Here is a 19,004-nt window from a genome sequence, read left to right as displayed (position 1 = left end):
CACAAACACAAACTCGTCCGTTTCTCTATTCAAGTTTGGGTTCGACGTCACAGGCTCGAGGGGAAAGCAGACACTGTCGAGTGCGTAGAAAGCAACGCTGCTCTGGGTAATGCAGACATTCGGAATAGTAGGTCATCTAAGATTTGGGGGGGAAAAGAAAAAAAGTGTCGAAAAATGTCCGTAGTTGGTGGGAGTCGGTGGGCGGGAGAGCTGTGGCTCTTTATGTAACAGTGACGGACGCCATAGATGTTGACGTCTGTGAGAAGATCTCAATGAAGACCATATGACCAGGTCTGTAGCTCTCTCCAGAGGGACACCGAAGAGCAATAGTCACAGTTTGCAAACGTGACGACAGATTAACACACTTAGATGGAAACTGTTTTTGAATTTTTTTTTTTTATTCATAAAGAAAAGATGGTTAACGAGCGCTGAAGATACTATAAAACATTAACAAAGATTCACATGTTGTCATCGTCGGAGTCGTCGTCTTCTTCCAGAGAGTCCTGGAATAGAAAAAAAAAATTAGCGTTTGTTGGAGTCCTCGAGTACAACATGCTTTGTGTGGCGCAGGTTTATCACCTTGGCGTATTTCTCAGCTTCCTCTCGCACGTCCTTGGGAACCAGTACGTGGCGTCCGTTGGTAACTGAGGCAGAAGAGCGAACCAGGGCATCAACAACAACAATGAAATGCGACTCCCACTACTCTCTAAACTCTAGCCCGTTCACAGCTACCAAGGGATTGATCAGACAGCCAAGAGGAAGTGACATCACAGGATGTTCAGTCTAGTATGCGAAACCCTTGTAACTCATCATTAATCTCCCGATAAGCAAGAACGTTCTGGACATGGATATATATGGAACGTTTTGTCCAGATGATAAGAAGCCAAACGATAACCGATGAAACTAGTATTAAACCAGTTTAGAAATGTCTTCTTACCTTCTCCCACCCAGCTGAGCTCCAGTTCAAAGGCTTTGTCCTTCACCTCGTCGTGGACGATGTAGATTCTGGAGGCACAAAACAAACGAGTTGAACGGGACCGAGCCGATCACAGCTGTGAGTGACAGGTCAACAAGAGGTACGTCAGACAGCCAAGAGAAAATGTGACATCAAGTCATATCAGCTTATGTAGCGAAACCTTTTTCTCAGCATCATCACTCGTGACCTACAGCAAACGGGGTCACCGTGTCAAAACTACATCCACAGGCGCACATTGATGAACAATTTGTGATTCCTGTCGATCACAAACTCAACAACTGATCTCCACTGGAAAAACGTTGAATCACATTTCAAAACTCACATTTTAGCGACTTCCTTGACGAGTTCTCTGCACGTCAGCTCTTTCATCTGCGATTAAAAAAAACAAAAAAACATTTTAGAGTTTTACATCATATACAGTCCTTTAAACGTCCGTCTTTGAACTCGCCTGCAGTTTTTCAATCTCCGTCTTGGCCGCTTGTTTGGCTTTTCCTATCGCACATCCCCAGTATCCCTGAAACACAAACCAGCGTCAAATCCTTGAAGCGCTCAAACTTGGTCCAGGACAAGAATCAGCGACTCACATATGAGATACCAGATGGGTCGACCATGTACAGCTGAGGACCGTCGTCCTTGTCATGGGATCCAAAGATGAAACTGAACAAGCAGATTTTGCACACATTTAAAACTGAATGGACACACAACTGGAGTATATTTGGACCAACCTGCAGCCAAACGGTCGCACGGCGCTGTACAGTGTGTAGGCGTGAACGTACATGGCCACTCTCTCGGACAGGTGCTGCGAGAGACACAGGTTTAGTGAAATCACCTCCATGATTTGAAGCCAGTCGTAAAAGAAAAAAGTTTCTTGAAGGAGTCAGTAGATCCATCAAACACAGAGGCAGATGAAGATCGTTTCAAAGCTAAGGCTTTCATTACTTGGCGTGTCCGAGGCATGATTTAACTGAACAGAGACGTACCTAAGTTAATTGATCAGAAACTCTTGATTTTTTAGTTTTGAGATCCACAGTTTCCCCCATTTAGCCACATAACTCAGGGGTGTCAAATTCAGGAACAGGAAGTTTGTAATATTGAATGCGAGGCTCAATTCATCTAAATCATCTGTGCATTTGTCACAAATTAAAAATCTGTCTCTTATTTTAAGATTGGCATTTTATACTTCACAATGACCTACTTTGATCTTGAGACCACTATCAAATGGGCCTCATCAAATCACTTGGCAGGCAGGATTTGGCCCCTGGTTTATGAGTTTGACTCATAGAAACGTGTCTAATCTAGTTTTAGTTAAAGTGATAGTTCACCCAAAATTCAAATTCCACAAATCTTCAACTCACCTTCATGTCGACTAAGAGCTGGGATTATTAGTAATCTGTTCTTTTTAGAGTTATAGACCAATATTTCTCATGTATCAAACATCAACATGAAATATTTTAAATAACTCCATATTTTAAGAATGCTGTAAAACACCTTAGCTTGCTCTGATGCAAGCATTTGGATGTTTTGGTGTTTCTGTTGCCATTATAGGTCGCTACACTAAAACAAACAAACATTTGTCTATAACTCTAAAAAAAGAACAGATGACTATGAAAATAATCCCAACCCTTAGTCGACATGAGGGCGAGTAGAATATGAGTGAAGTTTCCATTTGATCACTTAGCCTTGTCTGGGATCTGTTATAGAGAGTAATGGACAGATGTTAAGAGATGTGAAGAGAAGAGTTCTAGGAACAGGTACTGGAGACTGACAGAGGTGATCTGTGAAAATCACAGTTAGAATCAAAGGGAAGTAGTGGGACTGCCTTCATGTTTGATTAAGAGACGGCAGCTCTGACACAAAGAAAAGCCATGGTCAGAAATTATTATACACCAGAGGGTCAACTCAGGTGGACAACGTTGGGGATTGAGATCTGAAGGTTTGGGCAGCTGGAGATAAAGTACAGAGAATGACATGCTATAATTTTATGCTAGAGGAAGAATGAAAAGCATTGAAATTCATGGATTTATTAAAATAGGGGAGGATGATCAAGACAGGTTTAGGAGGCTAGTTGACAGTGATGGCTGGATGATGATCCCAGACAAGAAATGCTATAAAATGATGATTACTGAGTTAGAAGAGCAAACCTGGACTTCAACATCAAAAACAAAACAACCATTACTCTTATGTCCATAAACTCCAGGTTGTTCACAGCTATCAGGGATTGATCAGACAGCCAAGAGGAAGTGACATCACAGGATGTTCAGTCAAGTATGCGAAACCCTTGCAAATCATCATTCATCCCTGATAAGCAAGAACATCCTGGACATGGATAAAAATGGCATTTTTTTTTTTGTTTAATTCCATTTAAGGTGTGTAAAGTACTTTATGATAGGCATGAGAGAATAAGGTACACAGATACTGAACATATTAAAAATAATAAATCACTATAATGCGACATTGGTTTTGAGAAAAGTTTTTTATATTCAACAAGAACAAGGTCTAAAGTACTCTCCGAAGAAATCGTTGTCAGCTAAAACATCCACAGGAGGGTGGAGCTACAGACACGTGTGGCTGTCACCAATAAAACAAGGGTTTGAGGGGTGCAAGAAGGGACTTACTTTCAGAGGAATGTCGTGTCCATAGTTTGATCTGAAGTTGGAGGCTTCTTCTCTGGCCACTTCAGCAAGTGAGCGAGCATCAGCGAGCAAACCAGCAACAGCCTGTGAAGAAAAACAGACAATTGTTTACAATTGATGCACAATTCAAGGCCAAAAAAGTGAATTCGGAATAACTCCTAGAACAAAAACAACTTTAACTTTATAAATAGAAAATAAAATGATATCCATCTCTTCTCATAATATAACATCTGAACTGCCACAACCACGTTCATAGCCATGGAGAGCTTCACATTCGGATCAAGAATTCTCCATTATCAATTTAACAGAAAAAGGAAAGAGAGAGATCAAAATATTGGGTTACCATGCCGACGTGTCTGTCAATATTGAAGATGCGCTTGTTTGACCCTTGCTCGTACAGTTTAGACAGCACAAGCTTCTCCACCCCAAAAACAATTCCATCTTTACAGCGGATGGCGACTGCCGTGCTGCAATGAGACAAAACCATCAGGTCAAGGAACCGAACAAACCCCTTTACTATTCAAAAGAAAAGTGTGGCCGACCTGCTGTTTTCAACTGCCTTCATGGCATATTCCACCTGAAAGACTCGTCCATCCGGAGAGAAGGTCGACGCCGACAAGTCATACTGTAGAACAAGAAGAGGTGATTAAAATGTGTCATATTTACCTTTTTAGATTGTTTCACTTGCTTTGGAGAATTAAATGAAAACTAGGCTTGATAAATGAATCGCCATAATTGTCCTATTTCAAAAATCCCAACATTCCCATAATGACAATTCAGCCACATTGTGAATTTCAGTTGCTTAGCATCCCACAATGATTATGCATTTTTTAAAGATTTAATGCTTTTTCTTACAGATGTTTAACTTTCTGGGCATTTCGATTTATTTTTATTCAGCGTTCATTCTATAAAACCAAATAAAATCTTACTTGATAAGGATTCACATGACTCTTATATACTAGGAATGAAGACAAATAACTAAACTAGCTTTTGAGCACCAGAACACCAGCCTGTGTACAATGCGTGTATTGAAATACAGTTCAATCCACAACACACATATAAGTTAACATTCTGATATAACAACAAGTTGTAGAAAAAACATTATAAGCTTTCGTTTTCGCTTTAGCACCTAAGCTAACTGGCCTCAGTGACTCAGCAGCGAGCTAATGTTTTAGCTCGTCGGCTAACGACAAAGTGAACAAACACATTTCCCGAAAAGGCTTTACAATGAATGAAAATCGAACATGTTACGACTGGACCAGCAGTAAACAGTTCGAAATAGACCGAACGAGTCACATACCCCGGTTCCGATTGAGCTCATGTTAGCATAAACCGCGAATCAAAGTGATGAGGAGACAGCTTGCTGCTAATGCTCGTGCTACCACTGCTCGTTACCGCTTCCGGGTTCCGGCTTCAACTTTCAAAATAAAGGGAGACAGGACACGTTTTCCAATAGTTCTCAAATAAAAAGTTAAACTCTTTATATATAAACAAAAAAAAACAGCATAAAATAGTAATTTCAATAACTAGTTAGTTAAAAATCGTTTGTGTTTCTTGCGAATCGTTCAGCTTTTAATACCAACAAGTTTTAAAAACGTTGCTTGCGAGTTATTTTATCAACGTGACACCATCATTTGATATAAACATGTTGAATGTTCGAATACTCTCCAGAATTTTTTAAGACACTGGACGAATTATTTTTTACCTAAATAACAACCCTATCCTCACACACACTAATCATTTTGTTTGTGGTATCAAGACAGCTTTTATTATACATTTTACAAGTGAAATGCTTTTCTAAGATACAACCATGTATCGTTCCGATCAACCTTTTATCACTAGGATGTGTCGTACATTATAGTTTATCCACAGAGACGATAAAAGGTTCCATTTTTATTCAACTGTATGCAAAGAATGGCGACAGACTATTTTAAGAAAAGTGTCCGTACATGTTTATTCAGTGTTGATTACAGAATTCTTGATTAATTTGTACTTGATAGCTTCAACTAATTCTCTCGTCGTTCAAGGAAACTTTGGTCACAGAAGAGTGGAAAAGAATCGTCTGTGTACAAAAACAAAAAAGAAACAAAATCGTTCAATCTGTGATATCAACCTTTTCTCTTTTTTTTTCTTTCACAGAGTAAATCAAGTTTAACATGAAGGCAAACATACAGAAGCTCGTCCAGAACTGACCATGACGATTATTAGCGATCATTAGTTGACTAATACAAACATGTCCAAAGGCTTCTCGATTTAGTGACGTTACATTTTCAGAATAAGACTCCGACGAACAGCAGCAGCACAGGAAGTTTACCACGTGACCCTCCAGAGAGTGGTGACGGCAGAAAAGAGAGTGAAGACAGAAGAAGCAGAAACAGATATGACTTGTCGTGGATCGCACTGGTCGGCTCCTGACTAAACCAAATGGTGGACGCGAGCTTCAGCGAGACTTTTCCTGCCGCCGAAGCATCGTCAGTAAAGAGACCAGTCGGTCCAAGTACTGGCCGTGCGGGTTTGATACCGGTAGAGGTGCTGCTGGGTCCGGACAAGTCGACCCGGTGGTGCCGGCAGAGGGAAGTGCGGCGGTCTTGAATGTGATGAAGACGGTCTTCCTGATATTTTAAACTCTTTCTTATTTTCTTTTATTTCAGCCAACTTTCAGAAATCTCTGTTCATCCGTCCACCTGGCGCCGTCCAACAGTGGGTATGTCCGGTTGGACGCGAGGCGCTCGTGCAGTTAAGTGTTGCCTTTAAGGACACCGAGACAGCTCTGCAACAATTGGAGGTTACCCTGTTGAAGAGAAGCGTCACACACAGTATTACAGACTCAACCCTTCAGAATAAAGGTTCCAACTAGTCACCGGACAGGTAAGCAACCCACCTTAGCGTGTTTGAGCTCCAGCTCTGCCAGCTCCACTAGGTTCTTTCTGAACGCCGCCACTCGCCTCGTCTTGAAGTCTATCAGTTCTGAATAAAAAAAAACATGAGAAAAATCATATTTAGAATCTCAAGGTGTGACGTTTGTGATCTGATTTGGTCGCAAATAGTGCCAGGAAGGTAGACAATATGTTAGCTAGCTATCTATAGTCTTTATATCAATAAAGTCTATCCATCCATCTATCTATCTATCTATACAGACAGACAGCTAGTTAGATAACAATGTCAAATAATGACAACTTACTAGCTATCTAAATGCAATAGCTAGTTACAGTAGTAGGCTAATAGCTATAGCTTTGTTATATATACATACATATACAGGTATATACTGATGTCGACAAACTCAAGGTTGTTCACAGCTATCAGGGATTGATCAGACAGCCAAGAGGAAGTGACATCACAGGATGTTCAGTCAAGTATGCGAAACCTTTGCAAGTCATCATTCGTCCCTGATAACCAAGATCATTCTGGACATGGATAAAATGGCATTTTAAATTTAATTTAATTCCATTTAAGGTGTGTAAAGAACTTTAAGCACAAGGTCTAAAGTACTCTCTGAAGAAAATGTTTTTAATTCTAATATCCATCTATATATACAGACAGCTAGTTTGACAACAATGTCAAATAATGACAACTAGCTAGCTAGCTAAATGCAATAGCTAGTTACAGTAGTTGGCTTATAGCTATGTCTTTGTTACATATAAACAGGGTGATAGCTAGTTAGATAAAATGGTTACAGTAGAGAGCTAGATAGAGAACTATGTCAGAGAGCTAGATGGCTAGCTAGTTAGCTACATAAAATAGCTTGTTACAGTAAGGAAGTAAGATAGATGGCTAGCTAACAGGATAAAATAGCTAGTTACACTAGTAGACTAAATAGATAACTATATATCAGATAGACATATGCTAGCGAGCTACATAAACTAGCTAGTTGCAGTAAGATAGACAACTGTGTAAGAAAGATAGATTGCTAGCAAGATAAAATAGCTAATTAAAACGATTAGGCTAAATAGATAACTATATATCAGATAGACATATGCTAGCTAGCTACATAAAATAGCTAGTAAAAGTAAAGAGCTAGATAGACAACTATGTCAGTTAGATGGCTAGCTAGCTAGCTAACAAAATGTAATAGCTAGTTACAGTACACTATCCTTGATAGCTTTGTTTTACGTATACAAAGGGTGATATCTCGTTAGATAAAACAGTAACAATAGAGAGCTAGTTAGGCAACCATGTCAGATAGATAGACGGCTAGCTAGCTACATAATATAACTAGTTACTGTAAGATAAGACGACTGTGTAAGTAAGAAGGATAGTTAGCTCCCTAGCTAGACAAATAGCTAGTTACACTATTAGGCTAAATAGATAACTATATATCAGATAGACTATGCTAGCTAGCTACATAAAATAGCTATTCACCATTATATTGGATAGAAAGAAGGCTAACTAGTCTAGCTAGTTGAGATCTGTGCTGTGTCTCAAATCGCATACTTCTCTTAGTATACTAGAAGTTAGTATGCATCAGGATAGTGTACGTACTAAGTAGTACACAAATTCTCCACAGATTGTACGTCTCAAATCAAACACTGCTGCTACACACTAACAAGAAATGACGCGACAGCTTCTTCTTGTACTACTATTTAACGATGGTTTCAACCAGCTGCTGGAACACTAGCGACACCTGCTGGCAACATGTTTTGCAAGTTTGGAAGAAGAAATAAAGAAAAAATATAAGAAACAAAATATTCGCGAGATATTTACGCCGGTATCAGCTCCGAAGACGTGTCAACCTCCTACATTTGGCTAAAAATGCACCTGTAAGTATATGCATATATATATATAATATATATATATATATATATATATATATATATATATGACGTAACTTACGTTTAAAACGTCACTAAGATGGCGCCGTTTAGGGTAGATAGTGTCCATCGAACCATGCTCAGTTTTGTGGGCGTTTTAGTGACAATTTAGTGTGCATGGAGCACTAAATTTCAGATACTAAGAATTAAGACGCACTTACGCACTAAAAATACTAACTTTGAGTACGCTAGTATGCGATTTGAGACACAGCACAAGTATTCACAAATGGAGGTATTAGCATGCTACGATAGCTAGCCAACTTATTTCTTTATTAATCCAAAGATGGGTAATTAAAGAGAAGCATTAACAGTACAAACAAAGAGTTAACAAAATTAAAAAATAAATAGAAGAAAAGTAAAAAAAAAAACAAGGACACAGTGTTCTGTAAAGATAGATAGATGGTTAATATAATATTTTTTATCTTTATACATTTTTTCGCTGGTTAGTTTTAGGCTCCACCTTTGTTTTGTTAAGAAAAGTTCATCATTTGGTTGTTTTCTATAAAGGTGTTTTTCTTCATGTAAAAATGATTTTTTGTTTCATAGAAGGTTACAACTAGAAACCCTTTCTCAAGAGCTACTTTAATTGAAAACACTAGTTGTTTCCTGTATCCCAGTGAAGGCGAGCCTATAGGCGGGACTGACCTTGCTTGGCAGACTCTGAGATCTTCTCAAACTTGTGACAGCACAGCTGCTGACTCGTCTCAGCTTGTAGAACGTCTTTGTTTTTGGCCCGAGCTTTGTCCAGAGCCTTGTTGGCGTTCTCGTAATCCACCAAAGAACGACTTCTGCGGTACAGGAGGTCCTGGACGAGGTCACGGGAGAAGACATGTGTCACGCAAACGACCGAGGAAAAGCTTCACAACGCAACATGTGTCGCACCTTAGCGGCCTGAGACTCCCGCAGGTAGTACTTCAGCAGGTCCGCCAACTTCAGGTCCTCGTCTGCCGCCACTCGAGCTTCGATTTTCTGAAAACATGGGAATGAAATGAACAGAAGTTTCAGATCAACGCGGTCGATCAAGTGACAAACTCACCCTTGTCTTCTCAAACAACTCCGAGACTTTCAGGAAGAACCTGCGAGCAGAAGAAGAAGAGTCAGCGAGTCAAGATGATGTAAATATCCAATAACTAGAACCACTAAAAGTACTGGATCTGCTGCCAACTTTATTCTAATGACTGGGAAGCATGTCAGAGGAGGAGGTTAACCTTGACGGACTGGTGTCGAACTGAAGACAGTCAGGTCCTCTTGTTATTAAATTAGAAGCTGGATGCAGGTCCGTCAGACAGCCAAGAGAAATCGTGACATCAAATGATATCAGATTATTTAGCGAAACCTTTTCTCAGCATCATCACTCGTGACCTGGAGCCGAGCACGTCGACAGTAATGTAATGGATGTGTCAAATATTCTACATCTCGTGTCTATTTTAACGCAAATTAAATGTTGTTTCATACCCACGTCTTTCTATCCCTTTTGAATAAATCAAAGCACGTATAGTCATTTTATTTTCACAACAAAAGGGATTAGAGGGAGAGAACCAGAAGTACTGCAATATGAACACATGTTATTTAAACTCTTCAAAAATTACATTCACAAAGGTTTGTATATTTAACCAACCAAATTTGGATAAGAAAGAGAAAACTTAACTTGCATTTCCAGAAGAAAATGCCGTGTGAATGATGAATGTAAAGTGAAATGCTTGAAAGTTTTATTATTTAAAGTAAAAATCTGTGGAAACAGCTGAAATGATCACATAAAGAAGAAAGACTGAGCTGAACATGTTGAAATAAAGTGGAAGAAACAGAAGTAAAAAGAAGTAAATAGAAGAAAAAAGTAGAATTAGTAGTAGAAGTAGAACAAGTAGTAGTGGGAGTAGAAGAAGTAGAACAAGTAGTAGAAGTATAAGAAGAAGTGGGAATAGAAGAAGTAGTGGGAGTAGAAGTAGTAGAAGTATAAGTAGAATAAGTAGTAGTGGGAGTAGAATAAGAAGTAGAATTAGTAGTAAACGTAGAAGTAGTAAAAGTATTAGTAGTATAAGAAGAGGTAGGTGGAGTAGAATAAGTAGTAGAAGTAGTACAATAATAAGTAGTAGAAAAATAAGTAGTCGTAGAAGTAGTAGAGTTATGAGTAGAAGTAGAAGTAGTAGTGGAATTAGTAGAAGGATTAGTAGTACAAGTTTAAGTAGTTGTAGAATTAGTAGTAGATGTACAAGAAGTAGTAGTACAAGTAGTAGTGGGAGTAGAATAATAAGTAGTAAAAGTAGAAGTAGTAGTAGAATAAGTAGTAGAAGTAGAAAAAAGTATTTTTAAAGTTTAAGTTTCTAGGTGTGAGTAGATGAAAGTACCTGAAGTTTAAGGAGTTGAAACACGAGTTGAAGAGTTTTATCATTCAAGTGAATGGAGAGAAAAGGGTAGAAAAAGAGGAATAGAAGCCGAACGAGCCAAACTGATAGAGGTTTTAATGGTTAATATTGGATACGATTTGTAGAAGGAGATGGATCCGAATATTTTCCACACCTATGTATTCATGTTATTCTGCTGTTATCTTGTTAACAAACAAAAGAAAGGAGACAATTTAGCCTTAAATAATCAAAATAAAGACGCAATATAATAAGTGGTTTACTCTCTGTTGGAACCATTTAGTTTGTGACGCACACACATGACTCGTCTTCTAAATCCACTTGATCTGGTGCCGGCGGCTGCTCTTGTGCGACGAGCAAACACCTGAGATCTGGACTCACTTGCACAGGTCGGTGGAGTCCTGCGTGCCCAGAGCGTAGAGCGAGGAAGCGATTCTGTTGATGTCGTCTGCAGCATCTGAGCGAAGGACGCACGAGTCAAACACACCCACTTCAGAAGAAGACATTATTTCTCAGCTCACTTTTGTGAGAGCGGATCATTCTGTCGGACTTGGCAGACGAGTCCTTCACCCGGTTGTGGTACTCCAACAGAAACGTCTTTTCGTGCTCGAAGAAGTCGTCGACGTCCTGCAGATCGACGACATCGTGACGCCAAACCGTTTTTTAGTTTAACGTCTATCGACCTCTCACCTTGACCCCCGCCACCAGGACGCCGTCCGCCGACTTCACCACGTTCTTGAAGAAGTCCTCCAGCTTCTCCTTCTTGTTCTTCCCTCGCACGCTCAGCTGTTGTCGGGGGACACGGGGTCAGAGGTCATGGTCCCCGACACGGTAAGGTGGACAGAGGCGGACACTCACGTCCTGGTTGTACTCCAGGAACACGTGGAAGTTGAGGTCCTTCCTGAGGATGGGATGAGCCGCGACACGGCACAGGAACACCTCGTGCATGGCCACGGTCTTCTTGAAGATGGCGAGGTACTCTCTAGCACAAGAGAGGTCGTGGGGTCAAAACATGCACCAGTCCATGACAGCCAGACGTAGCCTGGTTTAAAGTCTGTAAAACACTTGCTTTTATGGAACAAAAAGCTTATTAATTGTGAGATTAAAGCTCAGATGTTGAGGATTATGGACAGAAATTTCACATTTTAATTTGACAAAATAAGCTGTATTTGCTTTTAATTATCATAATTTAAGACTTTTGACTTTGTCCTTAAAATAACTTTTAAATTTTGGTGTCAGGGAAAAATGTACATTTAAAAATACATTCATTGTTTAAAGAGTCATTTTAAGATGGAACATGTTTAATGTTACAGAAAGAATACGAACCAAGTTTTGTGTGTTTTTAAACCGTTCAATTTAAAGTTATTATTGCAGAGAAACCATGAAAATACTACAGGTTTACTTTGTGATTTACAGATTTAAAACAGAGTCAATTTTTCACCGTAAGCAACACTGTCAAGAGTTTTGAACACAAAAACATTTAGAAGTGATTTAAGGAGCAGCAAGATTGCAGTAGTTTGAGCCATAGATGATGTTTTAGTCCATGATTGGTGTGTAGTCACATACTTTAGTTTGATTATTGTGGTACACTAAAATAAAAAGACAAAAACAAAGCAGCTCTACTATAGAACCAACATCCTGTTAGAGACCAAGAAAGGGATGTGAGAGAAAATCTCTACTTGCTTGTGGTTTTAAAGCAAACGTTTAGTCGTGAATGTTGAAGGTACTGTTGAGATCCGCTTTGATCTCTTCAACTCTTTCTTCCATTCCTCTTTTTCTACCCTTTTCTTCGCTCCATTCACTTGGATGATAAAACTCCTCAACTCGTGTTTGAACTCCTACTTTGACCTTCAAGTACTTTCATCTACTCACACCTAGAAACTTCAACTTTAAAAACACCGTTGTCTACTTAATACTACTTATAATACTACTTTACTACTGCTTATTCTACTAATACTTCTTCGACTCCTACTTTTACTATTTATACTACTTATTATACTACTATTTCTTCTAAAAAGTCTACTATTAATTCTACTTCTAGTTTTACTACTAATCTTACTATTGCTGCTTCTACTACTTATACTTATACTACCAATTCTACTACTACTTCTGCTACTAATTCTACTCCTGCTTTTACTATTAATTCTACTTATAGTTTTACTAATAATTCTACTTATGGTTTTTACTACTAATACACTAATTCAACTTGTACTTTTACAACAAATTGTAGTTCTTCTACTACTACTTCTACTGCTGCTGCTTCTTCTACTACCACGACTACTACTACTTTTTCTTCTTCTCCTTCTTTTTGTCTTCTTGTCAATATTTTTCAGTTTATTTGAATGTTTTCACATCAGTATTTCTTCTTTATCCATGATTTCAACCGTTTCCACTACTTTGAATTACTTTGAATACTAATACTTCAGTTTACAGCGTCTAGTTTCCTTTGCTGTACATGTTGTAATACAGACTGTTGATCAAGGACTTGGAATTAAGAGCTAATGGAGGTTTATGAGGAGGTTGAACTCACGCCTCCAGCTCTTGCTTCATCTTAGTGAACTCCTCTTTAGTCATGGAGCCTTCTCCCTCGCCCAGCTTCTGCAGCTTCTCTCTGGACGCATCGAAGTCCGGTCTGGGGGGCGCCGGGGGGATCTGAGGATGAAGAAATAAATCACTGCTCGATTGTTTAAAAGTTACAAAAATAAAAGTTCTATTCTCACTGGACGCACGAGCGTCTCTTACAATGTATCCGGCGTAGTCCTCGTTCTCCACGAAGGAGTCGTGCAGCCAGATGAACTCCTCGTGCTGCCGGACCACGGAGAATTCATTCTGCTTGAAGTTAGGTAGTGTGCTCTGAGGGGAAGACACGACACATCATGGGTTCACATCCACCACAGCCACGGGTAATGGTTGACACTTTTGCTGTGTCTCAAATCGCATACTAGCGTACTCAAAGTTAGTATTTTTAGTGCGCAAGTGCGTCCCAATTCTTAGTATGCGAAATTTAGTGCTCCATGCACACTAAATTGTTACTAAAACGCCCAAAAAACTGAGTATGGTTCGATGGACACTAACCACACTAAACAGCCGCCATCTTAGTGACGTTTTAAACGGAAGTTACATCATATACTGTATAAATGCATATATATTCATATACTTACAGGTGCATTTTCTGCAGCAGTAGGAGGATAAACACGTCTTCGCTGCTGATACCAGCTTAAATATCTCGCGAATATTTAGATTCTCATATTTTTTCTTTATTTCTTCTTCCAAACTTGCAAAACGTGCTGCCAGCAGGTGGCGATGGCGTTCAAACATGGTTGCCACCATCGTTAAATAGTAGTAGAAGAAGAAGAAGCTGTCGCGTCATTTCCTGTTAGTGTGTAGCAGCAGAGTTTGATTTGAGACATACTATCTGTGGAGAATTTTTGTACTAGTTAGTACGTACACTATCCTGATGCATACTAACTTCTAGTATACTAAGAGAAGTATGCGATTTGAGACACAGCATTTGATTACTCAGTAGCTTCAGAGTTAAAATGGCTTTTTAAGATTTCTAAATAATGTTTACTTAACCGTAAACTTAAATATCTGTCCCGTTTCAGGATACATGTTATATATATATATATATATATAATGTTAAATCTCAGGTTTTAACATCTTAATGAGTGAAGTTTTACATCAGCAGCTTCAAAGTCGACTAGAAATTCTAGAATATAATGAAAATGTGACTTTATTTTGCCAGATAACGTGAAGGAAAAGCAAACTTGTACTTTTGTAAACAAAAGAATACCTTGGTGTGGACGGTGAACTTGACCTTGTCCCTCTCGCTGAGAGCGTCCGAGATGTCCACCTGCAAGGTCGCGTCCGTCTGGAGGTCCACGTTGACCGCCCTGGGCTAGTGATCATCAAAGATGAACATTATTGATCCCGTATCAAAGTCTCGCTGGTCAAACATGCATCTGTTCAGTCCAGGGATATAAAGTCACTTTATGGTGTTGACATCATCACGAACGACAGTAACGTCGTCACGAACGACAGTAACGTCGTCACGAACGACAGTAACGTCGTCACGAACGACAGTAACGTCGTCACGAACGACAGTAACGTCGTCATGAACGACAGTATCATCATGAACGACGGTAACGTCCAGTAACATCGTCATGAACGACAGTAACGTCATCATGAACGACAGTAACGTCCAGTAACATCGTCATGAACGACAGTAACGTCATCATGTACGACAGTAACATCGTCATGAACGACAGTAACGTCCAGTAACATCGTCATGAACGACGGTAACATCGTCATGAACGACAGTAACGTCCAGTAACATCGTCATGAACGCAGTAACATCGTCATGAACGACGGTAACGTCCAGTAACATCGTCATGAACGACAGTAACGTCCAGTAGCATCGTCATGAACGACGGTAACATCGTCATGAACGACAGTAACGTCCAGTAGCATCGTCATGAACGACGGTAACATCGTCATGAACGACAGTAACGTCCAGTAACATCGTCATGAACAACGGTAACATCGTCATGAACGACGGTAACATCGTCATGAACGACGGTAACATCGTCATGAACGACGGTAACATCGTCATGAACGACAGTAACGTCCAGTAACATCGTCATGAACGACGGTAACATCGTCATGAACAACGGTAACATCGTCATGAACGACGGTAACATCATCATGAACGACAGTAACGTGCAGTTACATCGTCATGAACGACGGTAACATCGTCATGAACGACGGTAACATCGTCATGAACAACAGTAACGTCCAGTAACATCGTCATGAACGACGGTAACGTCGTCATGAACGACAGTAACGTCCAGTAACATCGTCATGAACGACGGTAACATCATCATGAACGACGGTAACATCATCATGAACGACAGTAACGTGCAGTAACATCGTCATGAACGACGGTAACATCGTCATGAACGACGGTAACATCGTCATGAACGACAGTAACGTCCAGTAACATCGTCATGAACGACGGTAACATCATCATGAACGACGGTAACATCGTCATGAACGACGGTAACATCGTCATGAACGACGGTAACATCATCATGAACGACGGTAACATCGTCATGAACGACGGTAACATCATCATGAACGACGGTAACATCATCATGAACGACAGTAACGTGCAGTAACATCGTCATGAACGACAGTAACGTCCAGTAACATCGTCATGAACGACGGTAACATCGTCATGAACGACAGTAACGTGCAGTAACATCGTCATGAACGACGGTAACATCATCATGAACGACGGTAACATCATCATGAACGACAGTAACGTGCAGTAACATCGTCATGAACGACGGTAACATCATCATGAACGACGGTAACATCATCATGAACGACAGTAACGTGCAGTAACATCGTCATGAACGACGGTAACATCGTCATGAACGACGGTAACATCATCATGAACGACAGTAACGTCATCATGAACGACGGTAACATCATCATGAACGACGGTAACATCATCATGAACGACGGTAACATCATCATGAACGACAGTAACGTGCAGTAACATCGTCATGAACGACGGTAACATCGTCATGAACGACGGTAACATCATCATGAACGACAGTAACGTGCAGTAACATCGTCATGAACGACGGTAACATCGTCATGAACGACAGTAACGTCATCATGAACGACAGTAACGTCATCATGAACGACAGTAACGTCATCATGAACGACAGTAACGTCATCATGAACGACAGTAACGTCATCATGAACGACAGTAACGTCATCATGAACGACAGTAACATCATCATGAACGACAGTAACGTGCAGTAACATCATCATGAACGACGGTAACATCATCATGAACGACAGTAACGTGCAGTAACATCGTCATGAACGACGGTAACATCATCATGAACGACGGTAACATCATCATGAACGACAGTAACGTGCAGTAACATCGTCATGAACGACGGTAACATCGTCATGAACGACGGTAACATCATCATGAACGACAGTAACGTCATCATGAACGACGGTAACATCATCATGAACGACGGTAACATCATCATGAACGACGGTAACATCATCATGAACGACAGTAACGTCATCATGAACGACGGTAACATCATCATGAACGACGGTAACATCATCATGAACGACGGTAACATCATCATGAACGACAGTAACGTGCAGTAACATCGTCATGAACGACGGTAACATCGTCATGAACGACGGTAACATCATCATGAACGACAGTAACGTGCAGTAACATCGTCATGAACGACGGTAACATCGTCATGAACGACAGTAACGTCATCATGAACGACAGTAACGTCATCATGAACGACAGTAACGTCATCATGAACGACAGTAACGTCATCATGAACGACAGTAACGTCATCATGAACGACAGTAACGTCATCATGAACGACAGTAACATCGTCATGAACGACAGTAACATCGTCATGAACGACAGACACAGAGAACATTTGTGACACAAAAAGAAATGCATTTAAATCAAAAATAAATAATGAAAACTAGTTCAATGTCACCTGATGGTTTTAGTGAACTAGTTAGTGAACGTTAAACGATCAGTGTCTGCGACTCGCATCATCGTGCGTGATGAAAACATCCTGATCATAACCCGGGGAACCAGTTGGATCGCACGCACGCGCACCGACCGACGCGCACACTCACACATCCACGCACACACATCTCTGGAATGTCGCTTCAAATCCAAAATCCAAAGATCGCGTCTCGCGGCCCACGAGGTCAAAGTTCAGACACGAAATGAGTCAGGTACACAAACACACGCACGAGCGAGCGCGCGCACGCGCACGAGCCCAGACAGGGAAGAATCAAGTACTCACTCCCCGGTCCTCCTCGGAGAGGAAGTCGGGACCGTCGTCCAGCCCTTCCTGCTGTGGAGACAAGAAGGAAAGCGTCAGTTTAGCGGGGGGTCCCGACGCCACACGCCGGCCGCGCGTCCACCGGAGCCCCGCGGCTCTCCGGGGCTCACGATCGGCGTGAAAAACAGAGGTGGACAGAAGAGAAAAAGAGATGGACCCACCATCATGGCTGCCTACGGGTGGAGACAGGAAGTGGAGTGACGTCAGAAGGACGAGGCCGGTTTCGTCAAGCGACGGAGAACAAATAAAGTTTAACGTTGATATTCGGTTTAATAAAGTCTCTAAAAACCCTCGAATTGTATTTTAAATTCAGTAAATATAAGTTAATATCTCATTATCAGGTTATCATTTTAAAATGTGCATAATTAACTATGTTTTAATAAATAATGTTAAATCGATCTCGAATTTAAATATCGTAATCCGATTATAAAACGAAATAATGGAACAAAAACTATAACATAAACTCTAAAAAAAAAAAAAGAGTCAACTTTTACATTTTTAAGTTCAGTGCTTCATTAAAGCCAAAATAACAGATTTGTATTTATCTTAAACATTTTTGGTCGATGGTTAAAATGAATAAAACGTATTTATCTCCACCGCAAGAAACTCGTGATGATCTCTGGATTTGTGTCGAAGTGAGACATCCGTGTTTTGATTCGTCCTCAACGGAAGCCGGAAGCGTTCAGATTGTTTCGCTAGCAACAGTTGCCTTGTTGTAGTTGTTTACTCTTCCCACCGGGATTTAAGCAAATAAGCCTTATTACTAAGGTTTTATCGTATCGTTAAAACAGGTGAGTTGCGATTGAGATTTAACTTTTCAGTCTAGGATCGTCTGTCAACTATGATGTTCTGCGCGCCAAATTTGAAACCAGCGACTAGCTTAAAGCTACGTTTGCTAGAACCTGTCAACAGACTCGTCGAATGATCGATGCTGTCATAGCCCAGACATGTGGATACATTCATCTGATTATCCCAAAGAAACCATCCGATTTAACAAATCCAGACTCAAGACGCCATTTAAGACTTTCTTATGACACCAAAGTGCTGGATTAAGGCTGAGCTGCGAGGAGCGTCACAAGAAGACGATGATCACAAGTAGCACAAACTTCATCGACTTTTGTAATACAAAATGTTATTTTATGCAGATATTTAAAGCAAATGCATTTAAACCATGTTAGATTAAAACTGATTATACACTATACGTTTACGCCATACTTAAATGAATGCTAAATGATAATCAAAAATATAAAGTATAAATTACTAGCTTCATCTAAGAGCTTAAACGTTTGAATACACATTCACAATCAACATTT

The 19,004-nt window shown here is 40.1% G+C and overlaps 3 protein-coding genes, 2 non-coding genes and 2 pseudogenes across 6 annotated transcripts in view; 1 reads left to right on the top strand and 6 right to left on the bottom strand.

The window, feature by feature from the left end:
* Positions 1-377: 377 nt before the first annotated feature.
* psma3 (proteasome 20S subunit alpha 3) lies at positions 378-5,006 on the bottom strand. Its single transcript, XM_087780153.1, has 11 exons — positions 4,910-5,006; positions 4,152-4,234; positions 3,953-4,076; positions 3,592-3,693; positions 1,702-1,775; positions 1,561-1,633; positions 1,425-1,490; positions 1,299-1,345; positions 938-1,005; positions 580-644; positions 378-503 (listed from the first exon to the last, which is right to left on the bottom strand). Exons 1-11 carry the CDS (start codon positions 4,928-4,930, stop codon positions 459-461), a joined length of 768 nt encoding a protein of 255 aa, XP_087636279.1. The 5' UTR covers positions 4,931-5,006; the 3' UTR covers positions 378-458.
* Positions 1,078-1,161, bottom strand: LOC148060187 (small nucleolar RNA SNORD53/SNORD92; annotated as a pseudogene).
* On the bottom strand, positions 3,195-3,272 carry LOC148060186 (small nucleolar RNA SNORD53/SNORD92). The gene has a single exon (XR_015709331.1). It is a non-coding gene; the product is annotated as a small nucleolar RNA SNORD53/SNORD92 (small nucleolar RNA).
* A 483-nt stretch (positions 5,007-5,489) lies between the features above and the next one.
* Positions 5,490-17,911, bottom strand: snx6 (sorting nexin 6). Its single transcript, XM_087780597.1, has 14 exons — positions 17,853-17,911; positions 17,653-17,703; positions 14,571-14,675; positions 13,520-13,630; positions 13,308-13,429; positions 11,636-11,759; positions 11,468-11,563; positions 11,299-11,404; positions 11,159-11,234; positions 9,454-9,493; positions 9,300-9,386; positions 9,063-9,222; positions 6,491-6,576; positions 5,490-6,400 (listed from the first exon to the last, which is right to left on the bottom strand). Exons 1-14 carry the CDS (start codon positions 17,856-17,858, stop codon positions 6,347-6,349), a joined length of 1,224 nt encoding a protein of 407 aa, XP_087636723.1. The 5' UTR covers positions 17,859-17,911; the 3' UTR covers positions 5,490-6,346.
* LOC148060184 (small nucleolar RNA SNORD53/SNORD92) lies at positions 6,916-6,993 on the bottom strand. Its single transcript, XR_015709332.1, has one exon. It is a non-coding gene; the product is annotated as a small nucleolar RNA SNORD53/SNORD92 (small nucleolar RNA).
* LOC148060183 (small nucleolar RNA SNORD53/SNORD92) lies at positions 9,695-9,777 on the bottom strand (annotated as a pseudogene).
* Positions 17,912-18,356: 445 nt separating the features above from the next.
* Positions 18,357-19,004, top strand: part of kiaa0586 (KIAA0586 ortholog) — a 30,029-nt gene continuing 29,381 nt past the window's right edge. Inside the window, exon 1 of one of the 2 annotated variants that reach the window (XM_087780595.1) lies at positions 18,357-18,482. The gene's annotated coding sequence lies outside the window, so the exon portion shown is untranslated. The remainder of the gene's footprint in view (positions 18,483-19,004) is intronic. The other variant, XM_087780594.1, reaches the window with a different exon arrangement.

Source organism: Callionymus lyra, chromosome 18, assembly GCF_982586985.1.
Source record: "Callionymus lyra chromosome 18, fCalLyr1.hap1.1, whole genome shotgun sequence".
Classification (NCBI taxonomy): Eukaryota; Metazoa; Chordata; class Actinopteri; order Syngnathiformes; family Callionymidae; genus Callionymus; species Callionymus lyra.
Note: the sequence above shows the minus strand (reverse complement) of the source record. Positions and strands in the feature narration are given on the sequence as shown.